Source organism: Xenopus laevis, chromosome 3L, assembly GCF_017654675.1.
Source record: "Xenopus laevis strain J_2021 chromosome 3L, Xenopus_laevis_v10.1, whole genome shotgun sequence".
NCBI lineage: Eukaryota > Metazoa > Chordata > Amphibia > Anura > Pipidae > Xenopus > Xenopus laevis.
This window is the reverse complement of record NC_054375.1, coordinates 112,444,788-112,470,699: the sequence shown is the minus strand read 5'-3', so window position 1 is coordinate 112,470,699 and position 25,912 is coordinate 112,444,788. Positions and strand designations below refer to the sequence as shown.

At 38.0% G+C, this 25,912-nt stretch overlaps 1 protein-coding gene across 1 annotated transcript in view; it reads left to right on the top strand.

Moving 5' to 3' along the window:
- Positions 1-25,632, top strand: part of MGC132236 (uncharacterized protein) — a gene marked incomplete at both ends in the record, with an annotated part of 56,483 nt that extends 30,851 nt beyond the window's left edge. Inside the window, 5 exon segments of the mRNA NM_001096345.1 lie at positions 14,140-14,201; positions 18,711-18,773; positions 20,888-21,000; positions 22,927-22,965; positions 25,131-25,632. Coding sequence (NP_001089814.1) covers positions 14,140-14,201; positions 18,711-18,773; positions 20,888-21,000; positions 22,927-22,965; positions 25,131-25,258 — 405 coding nt within the window.
- Between the last annotated feature and the right edge of the window lie 280 nt (positions 25,633-25,912).

Genomic DNA, 25,912 nt, shown 5'->3' with positions numbered 1-25,912 from the left:
TTCATGAAGGCGTCTTTTTTTCCCAAAGATTAAGGAGGACCTAAAATTATTTTGCTGAGTAACTAACTATCCATAGTTCTATTCCAACTACTGACACTTTTATCCCTTATCAGATGAAAAAAGGGCCAGGAAATCATTTAGCATCTGAGCACCATAGGAGTGGTACCTACATAACAACTTGAATCCCTCCCTTATACAGTGATAAATAACCCATCAGGCATTTGTTTTTCTTCAGCAAGATTTCCCATAGTTTAGTGGGAGGGAAGCCCCAGGAAGAAACCAGTCAGAATGTTGCAAAGAAAATAATCATTTGCTTTTAATCTCGTAAACACCAGCTGATTTAACATTTCAAAAGCAGAGACAATCAGTATATTTTGCAGATTGGTATGCTTTATTTATGTGTTGCTTGTCATGTAAAACAACTGACAGTCAGGGTGGCATAGTGTCTGCTTTCAGCATGAAACTCTTTTATGAGAGAGGCCCTTTAATTATATTATAGTTTCATGGTCCAGCTGTGATTTACATTAAATCTTGAGTGGGAACTACACCCAAAAATGTATTTGCATATAAAAGGAAAAAGTTCAAAACAGCTAGAGTTTCAAAGCAATTTGTAAATGTAATTGCTGTTGAAAGCAGTATCTGTCTGTCTGTCTCTTTCTGGCAGAAGCCGGATGATTAACAGACCTGTGAAAAAGCATGCAAGGCATTGCGGGACATTGAATCTTGGCTGGAGGATAGCTGGCTTCCATTGCGTTATTTCAGGAGTCCGAGCCAGCAGTGCTGAAAGTGGGAAAAAATGCTTACTGTAGATAGATTTACAAGAAAAAAATTAATTTTATTTAAATGTATATTGGTAAGCTGCATTTCTGTAATTGTTGCAAAAACTGTATTCCTTGGCAGCCAGATATTGTTCTGCTCATGTTGCCTTAGACTTGCGTGACCTGTGTTATTCTAGCAAGTGGCTTTTGTAGACTCTTTTGTGAAAACAGATTATTTCTCAGAGGAAATCTTGGCATGAGCATGGGAATGTATCACTTGTACTTGTTGGGAGGAGATTTGCTATCTTTATAGCTCATGAGGAATATTAAAATGTACTGTAAACAATGCCATTATTTATATCATTTTAAAAAAAAAAAAACGTTTCCAAAAAAGTTAAGACGCTGTTTAAAATGTGAATAAAAAAAGAGAATGGGATGATTTGCAAATCATTTAAGCCCTATATTCAATTGATAATAGTACAAAGACAACATATTGAATGTTGAAACTGAACATTTTGAATTTGATGCCAGCGACATATTTCAAAAAAAGCTGAGACAGGCAGGTTTCTTACTGTGGTGCATCACCTCTTCTTTTAACAACACTCTGTCTGAGGAGACCAATTGCTCTAATTGTGAATGTGAAATGTTGTCCAGTTTTTGCCTGATAAGTGGGTTTCAGCTGCTCAAGAGGGGTATCCTTTCATAATGTGCCAAATGTTTCCAGTGGTGGATACGTCTGCACAGCAGGCAAGCCAGTTTAGCAGTAAGACTCTTACTATGGATCCATGCTGTTAGATGGAAGCATATGTTGCCCCAAAACCTGTATATAGCTTTTAATATTAATGGTACCTTCCAAGATGTGCAAGCTTCCCATGCAATGTGCACTGATGCACCCCCATACCATCACAGATATTGGCTTTTCAATTGTGCTCTGATAACACACAAGATGGTCCTTCTCCTCTTTATATTGGAGGATGCAGATCCATGATTTCCAAAAAGAATTTCAAATTTAGATTTGTGAGACCACAGGAGAGTTTTCCATTTCTCCTCAGTCCATCTTACATGTGCTTCTGAAACATTTGTATGTGTGGTTGTATGCAGCTTTGAACTATGTTTATAGACAGTGGTTTTCGGAAGTATTCCTGGGCCCATGCAGTGATTTCCATTACAGAATTGTGTCTGTTTTTAATGCAGTGTTGCGTGAAGCCCCAAAGATCATGGTCATTCAATATTGTCTTTCAGCCTTGTCCCTTGGGTACAGATATGTGAATCTTGGGTACAGATATGTGAATCTTTCAATGATTTTACTGTAGGTGATGAAATCCCTGAGTTCTTTGTAATTTTACATTGAGGTATGTTGCAATATGGTGTTCCCCTTCCCATGTTTATTTACCGTATGTACTCGAGTATAAGCCGAGTTTTTCAGCATCCAAAATGTGCTGAAAAAGTCTACCTTGGCTTATACTCGAGTCAGCGGGCAGTCGCTGAGATTGCAGTCACTTTTAATCATTCCCATACCAACAGTTCACTTGGGGAGAGACTGCAATATCACACAGCGCCCTCTGTTGGTTATATGAAAGAATAACAGTGCACCCTCTGTTGGTTATATGAAAGAATAACAGTTACTGCAATATCACACAGCACCCTCTGTTGGTTATATGAAAGAATAACAGTGCACCCTCTGTTGGTTATATGAAAGAATAACAGTGACTGCAATATCACACAGCGCCATCTGTTGGTTATATGAAAGAATAACAGTGACTGCAATATCACACAGCGCCATCTGTTGGTTATATGAAAGAATAACAGTGTGCCCTCTGTTGGTTATATGAAAGAATAACAGTGACTGCAATATCACACAGCACCCTCTGTTGGTTATATGAAAGAATAACAGTGACTGCAATATCACACAGCACCCTCTGTTGGTTATATGAAAGAATAACAGTTACTGCAATATCACACAGCACCCTCTGTTGGTTATATGAAAGAATAACAGTGCACCCTCTGTTGGTTATATGAAAGAATAACAGTGACTGCAATATCACACAGCGCCATCTGTTGGTTATATGAAAGAATAACAGTGACTGCAATATCACACAGCGCCATCTGTTGGTTATATGAAAGAATAACAGTGTGCCCTCTGTTGGTTATATGAAAGAATAACAGTGGCTGCAATATCACACAGCACCCTCTGTTGGTTATATGAAAGAATAACAGTGCACCCTCTGTTCGTTATATGAAAGAATAAAAGTGACTGCAATATCACACAGCGCCCTCTTTGGTTATATGAAAGAATAAAAGTGACTGCAATATCACACAGCGCCCTCTTTGGTTATATGAAAGAATAACAGTGACTGCAATATCACACAGCGCCATCAATAAAATGTCTCAGTTTCAACATCTGATATGTTGTCTTTTTGTATTATTTTCAATTAGTATCTTTCCATTTTATATTTATTTACATTTTACAGTATCCCAACTTTCTAAATACTTTGCAATGCCCTACATAGCTGTCATTGTTTATCTTTATTAATGGGGATACAGTATTTGTATAATAAACATATTCATAATTCTAAAGGGGCTGTTCACCTTTGAATTAACTTTTAGTATGATATAGAGAGATATTCTGAGACAATTTGCAATGTGGTTTCATTTTTTATTATTTGTGGCTTTTGAGTTAATTAGCTTTTTATTAAGCAGCCCTTCCATTTTGCAGTCTGGTCCAACTTACCCTTGTAACCATGCATTGATTTGAATAAGAAACTGGAATATGAATAGGGGAGGGCCTAATAAGAAATATAAGTAAAAAAAAAAAAGTAGCAATAACAATAAATGTGTAGCCTTACAGAGAATTTGTTTTTTTTAGATGGGGCTGGTGAACCCCATTTGAAAGTTGGAAAGAGTCAGAAGAAAAAATGAAGACCAATTGAAAAGTTTCTTAGAATTGGCCATTCTATAAAATACTAAAAGTTAAACCTTTAATGTTATACAATTATTATATATGGCAAATTATATTTATACAGTACAGGTATGGGATCCGTTATCCAGAAACCCATTATCCAGAAAGCTGAGAATTGCAGACAGGCTGTCTCCCATAAACTCAATTTATCCAAATAATCCAAATTGATATAAATGATTTCCTTTTCCTCTGTAATAATAAAACAGTACCATGTATTTGATCCAAACTAAGATATAATTAAGCCTTACGGGAAGCAAAATCAGCCTATTACATTTATTTAATCTTTACATGATTTTCTAGTAGTCTTAAATTATGCAGATCCAAATTACAGATAGATCTGTTAACCGGAAAAACCCTAGGTCCCGACCATACCTGTACTAGAATAACAATTGCAAAATAACGACCCTTTATTACATAAAGTCAGAGGTTGGATGGGCAATCAGCTGCTGAGAGCATGACTGAGATTGGTGGGAGCCGTAGTTCACCCATGGCAGTGTAGAGGGGTTGTGAGCTGTAGCAGTGTATGAGAGTAAATCACTAGCAGAGTCTGTAGTAGAACACTTTGAAGTGTTTCTGGCAGAGAGAATGCAGTGAGGCCAGCCTGAGAGTGTGACATACTGTCTTTATTGTGTGCTGGGTATGAGGGAAATTCTTTGCTTTGGGGAAGTTTGTGTTTTTTTTGTAGAGACTTGTAAAACATGTTTGTTTAGTCACTTCTCCACTTCCAGCCAGATGCTCCCAGCTCCTTTGCTTCAGCTCCTTTTTGCACAACTCTGGCCACAAATGAGGCCAATACAGGGCTTGTGCATTGCGCAGTCTGCTAGCAGCTTTCTTACAGACAACAACAAAATCTCCAGCCTGTGTTGACACAGCAGTGACTGGCCTGCCAAAGGCACTCCTTGTTTGTACAGCTCCAGCCCAATCCCTGCATCACAGCTGGAGCCCTCAGTGGGAACACATTCACACTTCACTAAACTCTTCCTTCCTGTCTCTTGTACAGTGTGTGGGTGTTGGGTCTGCTGGACCCACAATGCTTTGCACAGGAAGTAAGTCACCAGCAATCCTACATTTCAAACACATTGCTTGTACCCCTGTAGGATGAACCTCTCAGCGGCAAAACCTGCAGTTCTTCAAGTCTCGCCAATTCGTTTTTTTTGGTTTCTTTGTGTTAATCAGATATTGACTTGATGGCATATTACAGGTATGGGACTTGTTAACCAGAATGCTTGGGATAAGTGATCTTTCCATCATTTGTAATTAAAGTCTACATTAAATAAACCCAATAGAATTGTTTTGCCACCAATAAGGATTAATTAGATCTTAGTTTGGATCAAGTACAAGGTACTGTTTTATTATTACAGAGAAAAAAGAAAAAATTTGGATAACTTGGATAAATTTTAATCTGTTGGAGATGGCCTTTCCGTAATTCAGAGCTTTCTGGATAACAGGTTTTCAGATAACAGATCCCATGCCTCTACTCCACATTACAGAAAGATCATTTATCTGGAAAAACCCAAGGACTCAAGTAGTCTGGATGGTGGCTCAGTTGATAGTACTTCTCCTTGCAGCACTGGGGTCCTGAGTTTCCATCTTGGCAATGTCTGCACAGAGTTTTTAATTTCTCCTTGTGTCTGCATGGATTTCTTGTGGGTACAAGTATGGGACTTGTTATTCAGACTGCTTGGGACCTGGGGTTTTCTGGATAACAGAACTTTCCAGAATTTGGATCTTCATACATTGTCTACTAGAAAATCATTTAAAGGAGAAGGAAAGCTACGGAGGCATTTTATTGCCAATAGATTAGCTGCAATAGTGCAAGCTAGAATGCTATATTTATTCTGTAGAATATTTTACCATACCTGAGTAAAAAGTTCTAGAAACTCTCTGTTTGTTTAGAATAGGAGCTGCAGTATTAATGTGGTGTGACATCACTTCCTGCCTGAGTCTCTCCCTGCTCTGGGCTCAGATTACAGTAGAGAAGGGAGGGGTGGGGGAAGAAGAGCAAACTGAGCATGCTCTTGCCCAGGGCAATGAGGTTTAAGTTGAAGGCAGGAAGTCTGATACAGAAGCCCATGTGTACACAATAGAAGGAAAGAAATGCAGTGTTTCTTTTGACAGGGGACTCAGAGCAGCACTACTTTGAGGGTTTACTGGTATATTTAGATGGACCTTTCTGATAAGGCTTAACTTAGTTTTAACCTTTCCTTCTCCTTTAAACATTAAATAAGCCAATTAGGCTGGCTTTTCTTCCAATAAGGATTAATTATATCTTCGTTGGGAATCAAGGTACTGTTTTATTATTACAGAGAAAAAGGAAATCATTTTTAAAAAACTTAGTTATTTGGATAAAATGGAGTCTATGGGAGATGGCCTTTCCGTAATTCAGTTTTTTCTGGATAACGTATTTCGGAATAACGGATCCCATACCAGTATTTTTTTCCCCCACACTCCCAAAAACATAAAGGCAGGTCAACCAGCTTCTAATAAAACTGACCCCACTGTATGTGAATGTGATTGACTTGAATGCTGTATAATCTCTGTAAGGTGCTGTGTAAATGTGTTGATGTTATATAAAGAAAAGATAAAAAATAAAAAGAAATACAATGATAGATCCCATACCTGTATGAATTGAATTATCCAAGACCGTGGTTAACAGTATAATTCTATATACAAAGAAAGGACACTTTGTGGACACAATGCACAGTACCATACTCATTAATACCGTATATACCCGAGTATAAGCCGAGTTTTTCAGCATCCAAAATGTGCTGAAAAAGTGTACCTCGGCTTATACTCGGGTCAGCGGTACCCGACCCGAGTAGCTGAGATTGCAGTCACTTTTAATCATTCCTATACCAACAGTACACTTGGGGAGAGACTGGAATATCCCACAATGCCCTCTGTTCGTTATATGAAAGAATAACAGTGCACCCTCTGTTGGTTATATGAAAGAATAACAGTGACTGCAATATCACACAGCGCCATCTGTTGGTTATATGAAAGAATAACAGTGACTGCAATATCACACAGCGCCATCTGTTGGTTGTATGAAAGAATAACAGTGCGCCCTCTGTTGGTTATATGAAAGAATAACAGTGACTGCAATATCACACAGCGCCATCTGTTGGTTGTATGAAACAATAACAGTGCACCCTCTGTTGGTTATATGAAAGATTAACAGTGACTGCAATATCACACAGCACCCTCTGTTGGTTATATTAAAGAATAACAGTGACTGCAATATCACACAGCACCCTCTGTTGGTTATATGAAAGAATAACAGTGCGCCCTCTGTTGTTTATATAAAAGAATAACAGTGACTGCAATATCACACAGCACCCTCTGTTGGTTATATGAAAGAATAACAGTGACTGTAATATCACACAGCGCCCTCTGTTGGTTATACGAAAGATTAACAGTGATGGCAATATCAAACAGCACCCTCTGCACATGGTAGTGGGACAGTGGGACAATGCACACAGTAATCCGTTTGGCAATTCTCTGTCACCATCAACTTTGCAAAGAAGTCCGGTTGATCGCTGGGGGGGTCGCTTTGGCAGAATGTGCGCTGCTGGGAGACAGGGCTGTAGTTGTGTCTAGGCTTATACTAGACAGAATTAGAGTGCTCACCTGAACGTAATTACCCTCTCGGGTGCTAAACAGTCCACAGGACCTCCTGCTCAAGGTCCAAATAACTCGAACATCCAAAGAAAACTGTAGCACACCGATCAAACTTGTCTTGTGAAGAAAAGTGTTTTTATTGGCTCACGGCAGACATAAAGTTTGGCTATCAAGCCTTGATAGCCAAACTTTATGTCTGCCGTGAGCCAATAAAAACACTTTTCTTCACAAGACAAGTTTGATCGGTGTGCTACAGTTTTCTTTGGATGTTAGGCTTATACTAGAGTCAATAAGTTTTCCCAGTTTTCATAGGTAAAATTAGGTACCTCGGCTTATACTCGGGTCGGCTTATACTCGAGTATATACGGTAGTTGTAACAGTTCTGTTAGCAGTGGGTGGGAAGACAAAGCGATACACGTGCGTTGGTCATTAATAAGGTTAGTGGCACGTTGGTATATTTATTTTTTTCTTGTAGCTAGTAAATAATTTAGAATAGTTCCCCATCTTTCTTGCCAAAGCCACTGGACATGTCGGTCCATTCTGCTGTGTCAGCACTTAGTGTTCTGCTGTCATTGCAGCTGCTGCTAGCAGACTTAAGTGATTTTGTGTTATGTTGGAACACTTCAGACAGTCTGACTTTCACATTGTCTTAAAGTGGATGTTTACCTTTATATTTTAGTTAATTTATCAATTACCAATATTTTTTATCAATGGTAACCAATGCAACTGCTGATGGATTTATCCACAGTAATGAGTGCTTGTTACCAGCCTTCCTCCCTGAGCAGTCCTTCCTTTAGCTTTGTATTTCAAGGAGCAACAAAGCATTACAGATCACTCTAATTTTCCATTGCCCATGCCATGTGCTGCACCATGATTACAGCTTGCTGCAGGGGTCAGGATGTGTTTCATTTTCATACCTCCGTAATCAAGCTATCTGCCAAAATCTAGATTGTTGGTGTTACTTTGTATTTATACCACAAAACCAACAACTTTTATCAAACAGTTGGTATTTGTAAGCTGTATGTGCAGTGCTGCTGTAAGACCAAAACTATACCAGCTGGTCACTGGTTTTACTACAAAGTTGTTTTGCCAGTGCCAGGTCCATATCTACTAATGGATGTTCAGCGAGTGTTTTGCTCTAGTGAGTCACAGTCAGGTCTGGACTGGGATTTAAATTAGGCCCTGGCATTTCAACTGCAGAGAGGCCCAAACAGACCCCCATCAGCTGAATAAAAAGTGACCGTATATGACAGCCCCTCTGAATCCACAGATTGCCAGTCCAGTCCTGGTTGCGATAACTGCATGATAACTGCATGTTCTCTGTCTAATGCAGGCATTATCTATTCTAGGCAAACATCCCAATATGAAAAGTGCCAGTCACCCATTAAACAAATATGACACTTAAAGCTTGGTAGCATGCTCGAAGCAGGATTGAACTCTAAGGGCAAGTAACCGCTGCTGTTCAGGTCAGTCCCTATTTTCTGCTGCAATGTGGTGCTTATAGCTGCTGTAAAACAGATTTTAGGCTAATGCATTGATCCCTGTGACTTTGTACCAATGGCGATGGTTGGAGGCATACGCTAACCAAATGGAAATCAGAACAAGGACTGCATTCACAACTAGTCTCTATCCTTGCAGTGCTAACCATTGGGAGACGGGCTCCATATTTTTTTTTACTGTTTGAAGCATAGCATTCACATTCAGGGACCCACTGCAGCTCCAATAATTACATACATTAAAGGAACAGTTTAGTGTAAATAAAAATTGGATAAATAGGCTGTACAAAATAAAAAAAAATGTCTAATATAGTTAGGCAAAAATGTAATGTATAAAGGCTGGAGTGACTGGATGTGAAATATAATAGCCAGAATCCAACTTCCTGCTTTTCAGCTCTATAACTCTGAGTAAATCAGCGACTTGATGGGGGACCAGATGGAACATTATTGTTCAATGAGTTTGCAATTGATCTTCAGCATTCAGCTCAGATTCAAAAGCAAATAGTTATGACCCATGTGCCCCCCCCTTAAGTCACTGATTGGTTACTGCCTGGTAACCAGTGGAAACCAAGAGAGCTGAAAAAGCAGGAAGTAGTGTTCTGGCTATTATGTTACACATCCAGTCACTCCAGCCTTTATACATTACATTTTTGGCTAACTAACTATATTATAAACATTTTTTATTTTGCACAGCCTATCTATTTATCTAGTTTTTATTTTTATACTGAACAATTTCTTTAAGACGTGGCTTGATTCTGGTGTTCACGTCATGCAGTATCATATTGGATTTTTTACAGGAAGCCTGCTGTCTGATGTTAGTGCTAATTGGTCCCATAAAAGTAGTCTCTTCTAGTTCTAGTCCGGAATAGATCAAAGTGTAAGCTCTGTACAGATGTACATCCTGAATGCTTCTTATGTTCAAATCTACAGCATTCTGACTGTATGCTTCTGAAACACCAGGCTGCTATGCAAACCTAATACTAGATAATACAGTAAAAACATTTCTATGCTTTTAAAGGAACAGTTTAGTACAAAAATAACAACTGGGTAAATAAATATGCTGTGCAAAATAAAAACAATTTCTAATATAGTTAGTTAGGCAAAAATGTAATGTATAAAGACTGGAGTGACTTGATGTGTAACATAATAGCCAGAATCCAACTTCCTGCTTTTCAGCTCTATAACTCTGAGTTAGTCAGCGACTTGAAGGGGGGCCACATGGTACATTTCTGTTCAGTGAGTTTGCAATTGATCCTCAGCATTCAGCTCTGATTCAAAAGCAACAGATATGACCCATGTGGCCCCCCCTCAAGTCACTGATTGGTTACTGTCTGGAAACCAAGAGAGCTGCAAGGCAGGAAGTAGTGTTCTTTTCTTTTATATTAGACATCCAGATACTCCAGCCTTTATACATTACATTTTTGCCTAACTAACTATATTGAAAACATTTTTATTTTGCATAGCCTATTTAGCCAGTTTTATTTTTATACTGGACAATTCCTTTAAGTGCTTGCCATAAATCAATAAATCTATAGCACTGGGTGCCTGTAGTAGAACCATAGTCAAGATCAATGAGCCCTTGTCGGCAAAGGGTTAAACATGACATTTATTGGCATTGCATATTTCATATGGCATGTTTTGTGCTTGGGAGCTGTTGGCCTGTAGCAGTTTGCCATTTCTTAGAAGTCAAACAAATGCAAAGTAAAGAGAATGAACCACGTGGCTAAGTTATGTTTTAAGTGTCATGTCACATACAACTGCTGAGAAACAAGAGTTTGTATATATTCTGCAACAGCTGTCTGCCTTGTGATTGATGAGCTTGCAGCAATAAATAACTGGCTAGCAGAAGAAAACCATCTGTGGTCTTTGCTATTACAGATGCTATGCCTTGTATTTGTGAATCTGTTACAAGCAATGGTCCAGAAAGGTAATTAAAGGGGTGGTTCACCTTTGAGTTCACTTTTAGGATAATGTAGAGAGTGATAATCTGGGATAATTTGCAATTGGTTTTCATTCTTTTAATTGTGAGTTATTTAGCTTTTTATTCAGCAGCTCTGCAGTTTGCAATTTCAGCAGTAAGGTCGCTAGGTTCCAAATTACCCTAGCAACCATGCAATGATTTGAGTAAGAGACTGGAATATGAATAGGAGAGGGAGTGATTAGAAAGTAATAAGAACTAGCATTAACAATAATTGTGTAGCCTTAGAAAGTATTTGTTTTTTAGATGGGGTCAGTTGAAAGCTGGAAAGCTTTAGGATAAACAGGCAAAGCATGAAAAACTATAAAATATTGCGTAAAATTGACCATTCTATAACATACTTAAAGTTAACCTTAAATTGAACCATCAAACAAAAAGGTGATCCCTTGTTAGATAAATTTATCCTGCGGTAGACGCAATTGAGACTATTTAAATTAGGTAGGTTTAAACTACTAGAGACTGCTGAGCGAGTTTTGAAGCTAGTGGGGTACTTTTTTCTCTTTTAAATCTTAAATTGAACCACTCATTTAATACTTCTGCAGATTAAGATTCACCTCGATAATTATGGTTTACTTTTTGTGATTGGCTTCTCTCTATGCAGAACACTATTCGTCTGAACATTTGTATCTGCTAAAATATGTGGGAGCTGACATACTCTTTTGTCACAGATATTTAGCACTGAAAGAGGCTGTATTGAATGTGTGGAGTTATTCCTTTATTCCTAGGGTGGGGACTGATCAGACACACGTGAGTCCTCTTACTGCCCCAATGCTGACATCACAGCTGAGATAGATACTAGACTGGCTGACAAGCTTTAGGCAATTCATTGAGTTGTGTCCTTCATTCTATGTGACTCAGTGTCCTATTGAACCAGACTATAGCTGTTTTACGTAAATAATAGTAACCCTCACAATCAGCATAAAAGTCATAAAGTGTTAACCCATACAGCGCTATTGAACTAATTGCTTTTCTGAATGACAAGGTGCTCCTGTCTTAAAATATATTTATGTTGATGTTTGGCTGGCCACATATATATAGCATTACTGCTCTGTCGTGTAACACCATACAATGAGATTCATGCTGCTGTCTCAGGCTTCAGGGACAGGGTGTGCCTGCATGACTCCTGCTGAAATATTTCTTTAAAACAACTTGTTCACCTTCTAAACTCTATCTTTTAGTTAGGTTTTTTTCACTTCAAACAATACACCAGAAATAATATATATTTTTTTTTATAGTTGCTTCCTTTACATTTACTAATCTTTTTGTTGTGATAATATTAGCAGTTCTACACTGCTTGTTGTGTGGCTATTGTTAACCTAAGATTTTTCAAATAGTATACCACCTTATTGCAGTTGCTCTTTACATTCTATTTTTCACCAAACGCATTGGTTTAATGTTCTCCCTCTCATGTTTGCCATTGCCAACTCATTAAACCAGATCATCTTTCATAACGTGGCAGTATAACTCCTCACTTAAAATGAATGCAACAAGCAGGGCTTTCACCTATTGTCTTAATCATGAAAATATATGTTTTTTGTTATTTCTTGAGCTAAACAGGGCAAACCCGTATATCATTGGATTACCAGTAAACAACCCCTTCCCCATACATTGTGACTGTAATGATCTACCCCACAAGGAACAAACATCTCCCAGTTGCCCTGTTATAGCCCAAGAAATAACAAAAAAACATACTTTTTATGATTAAAACAATAGGCAAAACTAAATGTTCAGCAAAAGTTCCATTCTTTATACTCATGATGAAAAAGAAAGTTTACTGCCCCTTTAACAGTTTCAATATGATCTATTAGTTGATATATTTCTTCAGTCAGGCTGAGTATTCTCCCTGGTGAATACATACTATAATCCCTTTTACAGTTTATAAGATATATAGTAAAACTGGTTTGTAAATGTGCTTCCCCAACCTTACATTTTTTTCTCTACTGCAATCAAGTCTGTAAGTTTGTTGGTAATGCATTGCTCATGCAGGAATCAGCCAGCTGGACCAGGAGAAATCTGTCAGCAACTTGCAGTATGCATTTGTTGTTTGCAGCCAGAAAAAAAAACAGGAGCATCTGCCATCCCTGATGTGTCTGGTAGCCATTTTTATACACACGTGCTTCAGGTGACACTCTACATCCATTTTGCACCAGATTTGACAAATTGTGCAACTTTGTATGTGACCACACTGAGCTAAATTTCTGCCCCTGTGCAACAGGACAGGGGCAGAAATGTAGCTTGTGCAACAGGATAGGGGCAGAAATGTAGCTTGTGCAACAGGACAGGGGCAGATTTGTAGCTTGTGCAACAGGACAGGGGCAGAAACGTAGCTTGTGCAACAGGACAGGGGCAGAAATGTAGCTTGTGCAACAGGACAGGGGCAGAAACGTAGCTTGTGCAACAGGACAGGGGCAGAAATGTAGCTTGTGCAACAGGACAGGGGCAGAAATGTAGCTTGTGCAACAGGACAGGGGCAGAAATGTAGCGAAATGTAGCTTGTGCAACAGGACAGGGGCAGAAATGTAGCTTGTGCAGCAGGACAGGGGCAGAAACGTAGCTTGTGCAACAGGACAGGGGCAGAAATGTAGCTTGTACAACAGGATAGGGGCAGAAATGTAGCATGTGCAACAGGATAGGGGCAGAAATGTAGCATGTGCAACAGGACAGGGGCAGAAATGTAGCTTGTACAACAGGATAGGGGCAGAAATGTAGCATGTGCAACAGGATAGGGGCAGAAATGTAGCATGTGCAACAGGACAGGGGCAGAAATGTAGCTTGTACAACAGGATAGGGGCAGAAATGTAGCATGTGCAACAGGACAGGGGCAGAAATGTAGCTTGTGCAACAGGATAGGGGCAGAAATGTAGCATGTGCAACAGGATAGGGGCAGAAATGTAGCTTGTACAACAGGATAGGGGCAGAAATGTAGCATGTGCAACAGGACAGGGGCAGAAATGTAGCTTGTACAACAGGATAGGGGCAGAAATGTAGCATGTGCAACAGGATAGGGGCAGAAATGTAGCTTGTGCAACAGGACAGGGGCAGAAATGTAGCTTGTGCAACAGGACAGGGGCAGAAATGTAGCTTGTGCAACAGGATAGGGGCACTGGCTCTCTCATGTTTTTAAATGATTATACTGTAATATTATTGACAGGAACGTTCAGTTCTGCAGCACCAATGATTTGTAGTGGCCCTCCTGCCATCATTAAAAGGGGCCCTTTAGTTACTCTCTCTGCTCCTGGGCTAGACCGTGATTCCAATAGAATGACACTGTGATGGTGCGTGCCTAGTTTATAGCTAAGCCTCTGCTTTTCCTTAACTCCTAATCACTGTGACAGCTCTCCGTATGGATCTGTTTATCTCTCGCCACCACCTGATAATAACTGGAGAAGGTAAGTACACTGACCTTTCATTTTATCTTCTGTAATAATATTCTCTGTTGTTAGTAGCTTAGACAGCCTTATCTCAAATCTCTTGAGTTATAAGAATATTCATATGCATTTTTTAGTAGAGAGGGTTGTCATTTATAATATTCCGAGATCAGTACACTCTGATCTAAAATGAAAGAAATCACCAACACTCTGAAATCCATACAAATGTGCCACAAGCAGGTGATCTAGGCACCTCAATTTTACATCCCCTCATTTTAAGTTTTCCCTCATATTACATCATTTTCTTTTGTGATCCCACCTATATACAGTATTATGCATTATCAATTTCCCTGAATTGACACCATTTTATTCTGGTCCCCTGAAAAACGTAAAATAGATGTTCTACTGTATTTGACTTCAAGTTTGTACAAGGTACGTCTCCTTTATCAACACTGATTGGCATGGTTTACTTTCCAGGCACAAATTTGCCCAGTCGCAGTTTTGACAGTTGGTTTGAAAATAGCTAATCCCTGGTTGCTATGGATTTACTGCAAAATATCAAATTTGCCCAGTGTTGGTAAATGAGCGCGTTTTAATATTGCTTTTACACCATTATTTTCATATATGTGACCACTCCTATTTGTAAGTAGGTAAATTGCCTATTCTTACAAACGTTCATGTTTACAGAAGTGTGGGTATATATAATCTGCATGTATATGGATGCAAATGTTTAGGTTTGAACACCTATATCAACACTGCCTACATGCAATGGCAAATGTTTAAATTGTAACTGATATGAAAGTAAGTCTACATTTCCATGTTTATATAATCAGGCTTGCACACATGTGTCTACATGTTTATATGAATCAAACTCACTCTGATTATCATTTCTTTCACTAACAGCTGTTCTTTCATTCTCCAGATTTAATCGTTTTCTAATGCCTAACATGATTTTTCTTTTGCGAATAATATCAAAGAAAACAAGGGCATATTCAGCCTGCAGTGCACTTAGAGCATTATTGTCCTTTCATTCCAGGTGTTGAACATGTAGCTTCGGGGACTTAGACATCTGTGTAGACATCAGATCCAAATTTCATTGACTTTGGCCAGAGTTCTAGTTTTATTCCTAGTAAATCAAAGGCTGTCCGTACACTTGGAATGTGTTTGTGTGTGCAGGGATGTATAGTACAGAGGTGACTGTGGCTTCAATTTGGCAGCTTGATGTTGACTTGAGGGAAAAATAGGGTGAGCAGGGGCTAGTCTGGAGTGTTGCACACAACCTAAAATATTGTAATGCAAGAAGTCGGAAGAGCTTTCTTAGTTCTTTAAAGCTAGAGGCGAGTTGTGCAGAATATATGATTTCTTACTAAAGTGCTTTCGCAATGTCGACAGCCTATAAGATCTTTACAGTGGCATCCCAAAACCTGCTACCTCAGGCTTACAGTCAGTCAAGTATACAAATTATAGCTAAAGTACAATCTTCTTTCCCAGTGAAATAGTATTTCTTATGTACAATATTTTACATTACTATTGGGAAGGTCAGAAAGGTATTACCTGCTTAAAGAAAAAGCAATGCATAAGGTCTATAAATGAGTTTGAGCCCTTACATTTATGCCTTTGGGAAAGGTGTTCTTAATTGTTCTCCAAATGTATAGGATATCCCAAATTTCATTGTGGCAGTCCCCAACGCTAGCATGTTGGTTTGGGAGATTCTATTCAATCATCAAAGTAATAACCAAAACATAAACAGGAATCCCCACTCTCCTTCCCCCTATTATATTTCCTGCATAATATGTCTCTCCATCCTTCCTTTTTCTTTTCTCTTTTCCCGTCATCTGTTCTTATTTTATAGCCATTTTTATTTTCCACTTATAGCAGTTTCTACTACTGCTTTGTATCTTCATTGTTGTGACCCAAGTTGCATGTGTGTATATAAGTATAAATAATCAGTTCTGATCAGGTATTCAAACAATAAAGAAAACTTTTCTGAATGTTAAGTGCCTTGCCTAGCTATTGAACTGTTTGAACAACTCCCATTTTACTCCGAGAATCAGGGGCTTTTAGGTACTTGTCTTTGCAAACCCTGTTTTGTTTTTTTGGGGAGACATGCCATAAGCCTGATAATTCAGTACAATGAAATGATATTTTACAGTAAGCCCTCTCCCTCTTCTAAGGGACTTGAACACATTTAGTGGAAATTGGTCCTACATAGAGTTAAATGTGAGTAAAGATAGAAGATCCCTGCTGTTACCTGGCTCTGGATGGTAAAAGCCAGTGTCCCTGGCAAGTGAACTCTTGCAATCTAATGATTTCCAGTGAAGAGGTCAGTAGTGCAACTGGTCTGGACAAGTGGCTCTATGTCCCACGCTCTCAATGCCTAGTGTCACTTGTTCCCACTGGAAACTGTGTCTTTGCCAAAGAACTTACAGAGAAAATAAATCAACACCAGAAGAAGAAAGTGCTTCTGTAAGATCCCCAGGCCTACTAGTATCACCCTGCTACAAAGACAGGCCCTCATTAAGCTTAAACTGATCTTTTCTCTATTGAAACAGGCTGTTGGATGAATAATATAATAATAATTAAATCGGTCTCTTCAATCATGTTGCTCTTCTTACACTCATTCTGGCAAAAGCCACTTTTGTAAGCACATTTAATTTGTAGTAATTTGGTTGCCTTTTCCATTGTGTGTAGTATAAGAGACCACATTGATAAGCATGGAGACACTTTGTTCTTTTTTAATCAATTCAGGAAAAATAAGTGGAAGGTAGGGATGGTGCTGGAACCTTCTGTTAAAGTTCATTAAGCATATGTTGACTGCTTTGGGCCACTGGAAGCTCTTGGCTCTTTTCCTTGGAACTGATAATGCAGCTCAGAAGCAAAATGCATCCTTTTGACATTCGGTGTGGTAGTTATACAATGGCTAGCTTCATTATGATGGTTGTACAATGGTTAGCTTCAGTATGATGGTTGTACAGTGACTAGCTTCAGTATGATGGTTGTACAGTGACTAGCTTCAGCATGATGGTTGTACAATGGTTAGCTTCAGTATGATGGTTGTACAGTGACTAGCTTCAGTATGATGGTTGTACAATGGGTGGCTTCAGTATGATGGTTGTACAATGGGTGGCTTCAGTATGATGGTTGTACAATGGGTGGCTTCAGTATGATGGTTGTACAATGAATGGTTTCAGTATGATGTTTGTACAATGGATGGTTTCAGTATGATGGTTGTACAATGGATGGCTTCAGTATGATGGTTGTACAATGGATGGTTTCAGTATGATGGTTGTACAATGGATGGTTTCAGTATGATGGTTGTACAATGGATGGTTTCAGTATGATGGTTGTACAATTGATGGCTTCATTATATTGGTTGTACAATGGATGGCTTCAGTATGATGGTTGTACAATGGCTAGCTTAGGTATGATGGTTGTACAATGGATGGTTTCAGTATGATGGTTACACAATGGTTAGCTTCAGTATAATGGTTGTACAGTGATTAGCTTCAGTATGATGGTTGTACAATGGATGGTTTCAGTATGATGTTTGTATAATGGCTAGCTTCAGTATGATGGTTGTACAATGGATGGCTTCAGTATGATGGTTATATAATGGCTAGCTTCAGTATGATGGTTGTACAGTGGCTAGCTTCATTATGATGGTTGTACAATGGATGGCTTCAGTATGATGGTTGTACAATGGCTAGCTTCAGTATGATGGTTGTACAATGGATAGCTTCAGTATGATGTTTGTTCAATGGATGGCTTCAGTATGATTGTTGTACAATGTATGGCTTCAGTATGATGGTTGTACAATGGATCGCTTCAATATGATGTTTGTTCAATGGATGGCTTCAGTATGATGGTTGTACAATGGATGGCTTCAGTATCTTGGTTGTACAATGTATGGCTTCAGTATGATGGTTGTACAATGGCTAGCATCAGAATGATGGTTGTACAATGGATAGCTTCAGTATGATGTTTGTTCAATGGATGGCTTCAGTATGATGGTTGTACAATGGCTAGCATCAGTATGATGGTTGTAAAATGGCTAGCTTCAGTATCTTGGTTGTATAATGGATGGCTTCAGTATGATGGTTGTACAATCCATGACTTCAGAAGAGGCAAATTGGATGAGAAAAACAATGTTGAATATACATCCTTCTCCTTAATCACTGCTACTAATATGAATATCAGACTTGCCTAACGCTCTCCTTTCAGCGCAGAAGCTTGTAATGTACTTCATTGCATTGGAAGACCCTCCAATAACATTCTCTTCCCTGACTTGAAACCATCCGCCTTCAAATCAAGCACATGGACTCAGCTTCATTGGTCCTATGTGCCACCCTCTTTCAAATCATTCCCATTTCTTCTTCTTTATTAACTCTTCTTTCTGGTACCTTTTTCTTGCCAGAACTCTTAACTACCTGAGATCAACACAATGTGCAGATGTTGAGTCTTTTTTTAATGGGATTACACAACTGATGTCAAACATGTCCCCTCTCCCCTTCTTTACTTCTGTCTCTGAAGGCAGCAGCCACCTTGGAACGAAGAGAAACGGCCAGGATTTAGACTTTTATCTGCTCTTAACAGGTGAATTATTTCTATCCATTGCTCAGATGGAATATCTTTGTTTTCTAGCCCATATAGTCTCCCATGTTTTTTGTAGTGTAAAAGCTGAAGATTTTTCTTGCTATATATATATAAAAAATATCCTTTATCTCAAAAAAAAAACCTTGCTTTTCAATCCAGCACATTCGCCTCAACCATATTCAGCCTCAAATGCCATTTGGTATGTATTACTCCATGTGTGTGTTTAATTCCATGTAGTGCAATTTTTGATGTAAGGTATTGAATGTAGTTGACGTTCGGCAGCAATTTGATAAAACTCCCAAGAATTTCGGTCCTTTTAGGGCATAATTGTATTCCTTGTGGTACCACATCCTGCTAGTGAATAGATGGGATTGCCTTATGTAAGGAATGCTACTGAGAGCAGTTTGCTTCTGTTGGACTGGAAGGATGATGCTGAATACCTGCTCCTTCAGTTATGAAGAGGATAAAGCTTCAACAAGTGTCATTCTCCGGAAACGCTTAACAAAATATGTCCTTTTCTTGTAATGTTTATGCATTTACTGTCAAATAAAAGATTTCACTTGTACTTAAAACACAGGCTGTATAGCAAATTCAAATTCATTGATCCTGTAAAGGTGTGTTTCACCCTTTTGGTATGGTGAATTCTAAGCAACTTTTACATTTTTATAGTTTGAGTTATTTGCCTTCTTCTTCTGAATCTTTCCAGCTTTCAAATGGGGGTCACTGACCCCATCTCAAAAACAAATGCCTTCTTAGGCTATACATTTATGGTTATTGTTACCATCAGTGCATGGTTGCTAGGGTAATTGGGACCCTGGCAACCAGATTGCTGAAATTGCAAACTGGAGAGCTGCTGAAAAAAAAGCTAAATAACTTAAAAGCCACAAATAAAATAAATGAAAATCAACTGCAAATTGTCTCAGATTATCACTCTATATTATACAGAAAGCCTGTAAAAAATCCAATATGATACTGCATGACATGAACACCAGAATCAAGCCACATGCAGTCTTAAAGCAATTGTTCAGTGTAAAAATAAAAACTGGGTAAATAGAAAGGCTGTGCAAAATAAAAAATGTTTCTAATATAGTTAGTTAGCCAAAAATGTAATGTATAAAGGCTGGAGTGATTTGATTTGAACATGTCAGTCAGAACACTACTTTTCAGCTCTCTTGGTTTACACTGACTGGTTGCCCTGGTTACCAGGCAGTAACCAATCAGAGACTTGAGTGGGGGCCACATGGGTCATATCTGTTGCTTTTGAATCTGAGCTGAATGCTGAGGGTCAATTACAAACTCACTGAACAGAAATGTACCATGTGGCCCCCCCTTCAAGTCGCTGACTAACTCAGAGTTATAGAGCTGAAAAGCAGGAAGTTGGATTCTGGCTGTTTTATTAGACATCTGTTCACTCCAGCCTTTATACATTACATTCTTGGCTAACTAACTATATTAGAAACATTTTTTATTTTGCACAGCCTATTTATTTACCCAGTTTTTATTTCCACACTGAACTATTCCTTTAAAGGTGAAAAACCCCTTTAGCCAGTTATAGTTTTGTTGCATCTAATGTTTTCCTCAAGGGTTGGCTAGATATAAAGAGAGGGATATATTTGAGCTAAAAGCATGTGATCTCCATCAGATACATCACTGAAGAAGCTTCTTGATGGCAGCAGCTCCCCATTTTTCGACCATTAGCCCAACTTTTATTGTTCTATATTTTTCATTTAACACTAATACACAAAGGAAACTGTTTATGTGTGTGTTTTATTATTTCCTTTTATAATGGCTTCTTTTATTATTCTTATTCTTTTGGTGAGAAGGGGATGGAACATGGTAACCATGAATAGTTATTCAGTGAGTCTGCTTCTGTTGTCAGTAGAAGTGCAAAGACTGTAAAGTAAATGGATACGATTATCATGAGACCATTATATTCACAGTTTGAATCCCAATGTGGAAGTGTTTTTGGTTAGAAATGGCTGTGTAGTAGAAATCTATTAATATAGAAAATGGCTTTACATTGGGGTCTTATTGCATCATGTTGACCTCCCTCCAGTTAATCTCTCAAACAGATTGTATTCTCTATCTCAGTGACCTATTTCTTTCTTTCTCAGAACAAATTCTGATTCAGCCCTTCACACCAGCGCCTCAAGTAGCAAATTGCAAGATGCTTTTATGGGAGGAAACCAAGCTATGCTGCGCGCCCCAAAACCCCCGCAACGAAACCGTAAGCTGGATCAGATTCTTTAGCATTGTTACATTTTGTATGTGCCATGCAAAAATCCTATTGAATGACATTAGCACATGCCTTACTAGACAGGTGTGTGCTTAGCTTTCCAGTTGGGTTTTTGGGAGCCAGTATTTTTGGCTTTCTAGAATTTTGATGTTTCCCTGCAAGAAAAGCATTCTATTGTAGTATAGAGAAGATTTACATGGAGCACAAGCATACTACACAGTCTTAATCAGCTTTATAGAACATATGCGCTTACTTTTTCTAGTGAGAGAAAGTCTTTGTGGCATTGAATGTCAGTGTGTGGAAGTATAATCCAGTAATGCCCAAGTGTGAGATATAGTGAATAAAGTAACCCCTCTTGTGAATTATATAGTGAATAAAGTACCCCCTCTTGTAAAATATAAGGATATTATAAGTTACCGAGGAGTTTCATGACCATATAAAAGCAAGCGGCCGAAGGTCATATAACTCCGAGGTAACTTCTAATATCCTCATATTTTGCAACTGGGGGTACTTTATTTATTTTAATACACAAGTTTCAGTGAGTCATGTGACAGAAATGACATCATTACTCACCGTTTATAACTGATGACATCACTACTCACTGTTTATAAGGATATAATTTACAAAGTATTCATGGCTTTTGTGTATTATATGTGTATAAACTCACCCTAGATAACAGAAATATAACTTGTTTCACTGTGTGTGTTTGTGTGAGACAGTTCTCCCAGAGGTAAGTGTGGTGCTGGAGGAGAGATTAGCATCTTAAATGTATGGGCACAGAAATAATTTGTTTTAGTACAGGTATGGGACCTATAATCCAGAATGCTGATACCTGGGGGTTTCCAGATAATGGATCTTTCTGTAATATGGGTCTTCATACCTTAAGTCTACTAGATAATCATGTAAACATTAAATAAACCCTGGTTTTGCTTCCAATAAGGATTAATTGTATCTTAGTTAGGATCAAGTACAAGCTACTGTTTTATTATTACAGAGAAAAGGAAATCATTTTTAAAAATGGATTATTTGGATAAAATGGAGTCTTATGGAAGATGGCTTTTCCATAATTTGGAGCTTTATGGATAACAGGTTTTTGGATAATAGATCCCATACCTGTACGGATAAAGAAAATCACTGGTGCCTTATCAGCACTTCTTAGGTAGCCATACACTCAAAGATTTCCTTTTTTTTTTTTTGGTGAGATATTTGTAGTAATATTTGATATATTATGGTTCCTGTCCTGTTGCTATGGAAAGTTCTTAGCACTTGCCCCCTCTAGTGTTGGCTCCGAATTCTGCACAAGTGTTAAATTCTAGTATAACCTGTTAGTGATGTCATGTTTTTACTCATATCTGCCTTAATTTGCATTTTGCACAGCTACTGTTATTTTTAGCTAACCTTTTGTGAAACCATTGTCGCACATTTGCACAGCCTAACATTCTATTGCCAACCGCAGCCATGAATCATAAAGCCACATTTTTGACATCCCTGCTTCAGTTTATTCTTTTGGCTATTAAAGGGGCAGTTCACCTTTAAATTAAGTTTTAGCATGATATAGACAGTCCGTTTTTTGTGGTTACTTAGCTTTTTGTTCAGCAGGACTTGGAACATGAGCAGATTTCTGGTTGCTAGGGTCCAACTTACCCTAGCAACCACAAAGCAGCCCATTTGAAAGCTAGACAAAGGAAGGCATATAATTAAAACATTCTATAACATAGTAGAAGTTAACTTAAAGGTTCTGGGCATTTATTGACAAAGAAAACATTTGCCCCTTTCCTGTAACTCATCATAGTGAATCAACAGTTGGCTTTTACTAGTCTAATGCAGCTAGAATAATAAGGGCTACACAATGTCCTCACAGTGAAGTGTATGAATGTGCTTAATCAACGTTTAATTTCATTTTCATTCTCTTTGCAGCAAGTTTACAAGATGGTGAAATGAACAACTTTGGAGAAGGTGCAGTTTGCATATAAGTTCTTTGTTTTGTGGCCTTATCATCTTTCAGTGCCCTGCTTGCTCAGACAAGCAACATCTGTTACACACAGGAATACCCTATTCACATATTAGACCCAGTCCAACTTTTATTAAAATTAGAATATAAAGCAGCAATTGTTGAGTAAAGCTGATAAAACTATTCGATATCTACATAATCTTACTGGAAAGAGTCTGACTATATGAAACCAATAGTATGTGCACATATGTTCACTTCAAAATATAAGCCCTGGTTAAAGGAAAACGATACCCCTGACAATGTAGGTCTCTAAATATATATTGGATAAAACAGCTCATATGTAAAACCCTACTTCATCTTAATAACATTTTATTATTACAAATATACTTTTTTAGTAGTATGTGCCATTGGATAATCTCGAATTGAGAATTGCCATTTTAAGAAATAACAGGCACCCCCTGGGATCCTAGGATTCACGGTGCAAACAAACAAACCACACAAACCATACATGTTAGGTCACATGAACCAATTAACAGACAAAGTTCTGTCTTTTACTTCCACACTTCTTGTTACAGTTAGAGCTGCAGTATTTGTGGTCAGGTGACCTCCGAGGCAGCATAGAGAATATGGCATAGAGAATAACATAAAAGGGGGCTCAAGGGAAAGTTTATAAAAGGAAAATTTATATCCCTTTTATACATTTTTACTTCCACACTTCTTGTTACAGTTAGAGCTTTTCAAGATTTCTGTATACCTCAAAGGTAAAAACCATTGAGGGGGAAAAACAGACAAATAATATAGTGTAGTACTTATGAGTAAAATGTCCACATATACTCTAAAAGTTGTTCTAAGTTCACTCCCACATTTTTTGTTGCATGCCACCTTAATACATATGCATTCTGTGGAATACAATCCCCTATAAACAAAGGGTATTGAAAAGTAGAAATTGCACCCGTGGTGTCTAGCTTTAGTTCCACAAGAGCCCACAATCCAATTTCCTAGTGAGTTTAGCAGTGATCATACTTACAAGTAGTAAGTTAAAGAAAGGCTTTAAGATTGGTAGGTGTCCTGGTTCGCTTATAATCTTCTTGTATCCTTAGTGGGTAAAGGAGAACTAAAGCTTAACTGAAGCTTTAAAGGGGTTGTACACCTTCCAAAAAAGTGTTTGGAAGGTGAACAACCCCCTTTAAGTATTTATTTTGGGGGTATAATTTTCCTTTAACTGGTGAATATTTGCTAAATCTAATTATCAGTTCTTGGGCCATATATAAATGATAGGACTCACATGTGGCCCCTGACTATTTAAACCAATTAAATATCTAATGTTAATAATTGCACAATTCAAAAACTTTTTATAAAAGAAAAATGCTGCACAGTAGACACACCATTCCAATGTCTCCATTACTTTCACAAAGCAAATGTACCCCATTTATTTAGCCTTCTGTACCCCTTTGTGAGCATTTTTGCGTATATTCTGTGTATAACTAGTGGGTCAATGCCAGATGTAGTTGCTGATGAATGAACATGGGATGAGACTGCATCCTACACAACAGCACATATAGATGGGATCATGTACTGGAGGAGGTTCTGTCTTGCTGTTCAAGGCATTTTTTATTTAGTGATTCCATATTGTATTTTAGCATTCATGTGTCGTCTTAAAGGAAAACTATACCCCCCAAACAATGTAGGTCTCTATAAAAAGATATTGCATAAAACAGCTCATATGTAAAATCCTGTTCATGTAAATAAACCATTTTCATAATAATATAGTATGTGCCATTGGGTAATCATAAATAGAAAATTGCCATTTTAAATAATAAGGGCCGCCCCCTGGGATCGTAGGATTCACTGTACTCACAAACATACCATGATTAGCCAATGGCACATACTACTAGAAAAGTATATTATTATGAAAATGGTTTATTTACATGAAGACGGATTTTACATATGAGCTGTTTTATGCAATATCTTTTTATAGAGACATACATTGTTTGGGGGGTATAGTTTTCCTTTAAGTGTTCATTTTGGGGGTATAGTTTTCCTTTAACACAGATATTCTACTTCATTATACACTGATGATATTGGACTAGCGTGCATAATTATTCTGTGCTTATAATTCTAATTGTATAAAACAGTGTGCCGACATGGTGACATGTTTTTTTTCTTTCAGCTTTCTCTTACCCTACTTCTATGACGGAGGAGAATATGCTGAATGTCACTAAGCCACTGCCCAAGCAAATATGGGAAGCTCAGAAGGTGGAGTATTTTATTGTGTTACGTTGCACACCTGTGCTATAATAAGCCGATATCAGTTCTGTATGGGGATCTGCAACTTATCCAACATGCTCACTGATATAAAGTAACAATAATATTGGAGCCTCTCCGAGCAATAGTCTTTTGGCTCCTGGGATCAGTGACCTGTTCAAAAGGTGGAAAGATTCAGAAGTAGAAAGCAAATAATTAAAAAAACAACAAGTATGATGATTATGAATTATGTATTATTATAAATGTATTTAAATTATACATTACTAAAAGTTAACTTAAAGGTAAGCTACCCCTTTAATCGCTTGTTACTCTATATATGAAACAAAACACCATTCTGATTTCTGGCTTCTACATTTTTTTTTCAGGTGGATTTTACGGCCTGTCCAAGGTTTAGGGTTAATAATCCAAAGTGTTTTTTGGTTTGGTTAAAAAAAAAGAAATCATCCGTGAAAGGCAAGACAGTACAATATTCAGTGCTGGTTGTGCCCTTCCTGAGATTTCTCACTATTGCCAATATGCACTTAGAAGGTTGTATCTTTTTATTTGCCTTTAAAGGGGGTGTTTACCTTTCAGTTAACGTTTAGTATGATGTAGGTAGTGATATTCTGAGACAATTTGAAGATTGTTTTATATTTCATTTTGAAATGTGACATGGGGCTTGACATTATTATTTGTATTATATTTGTT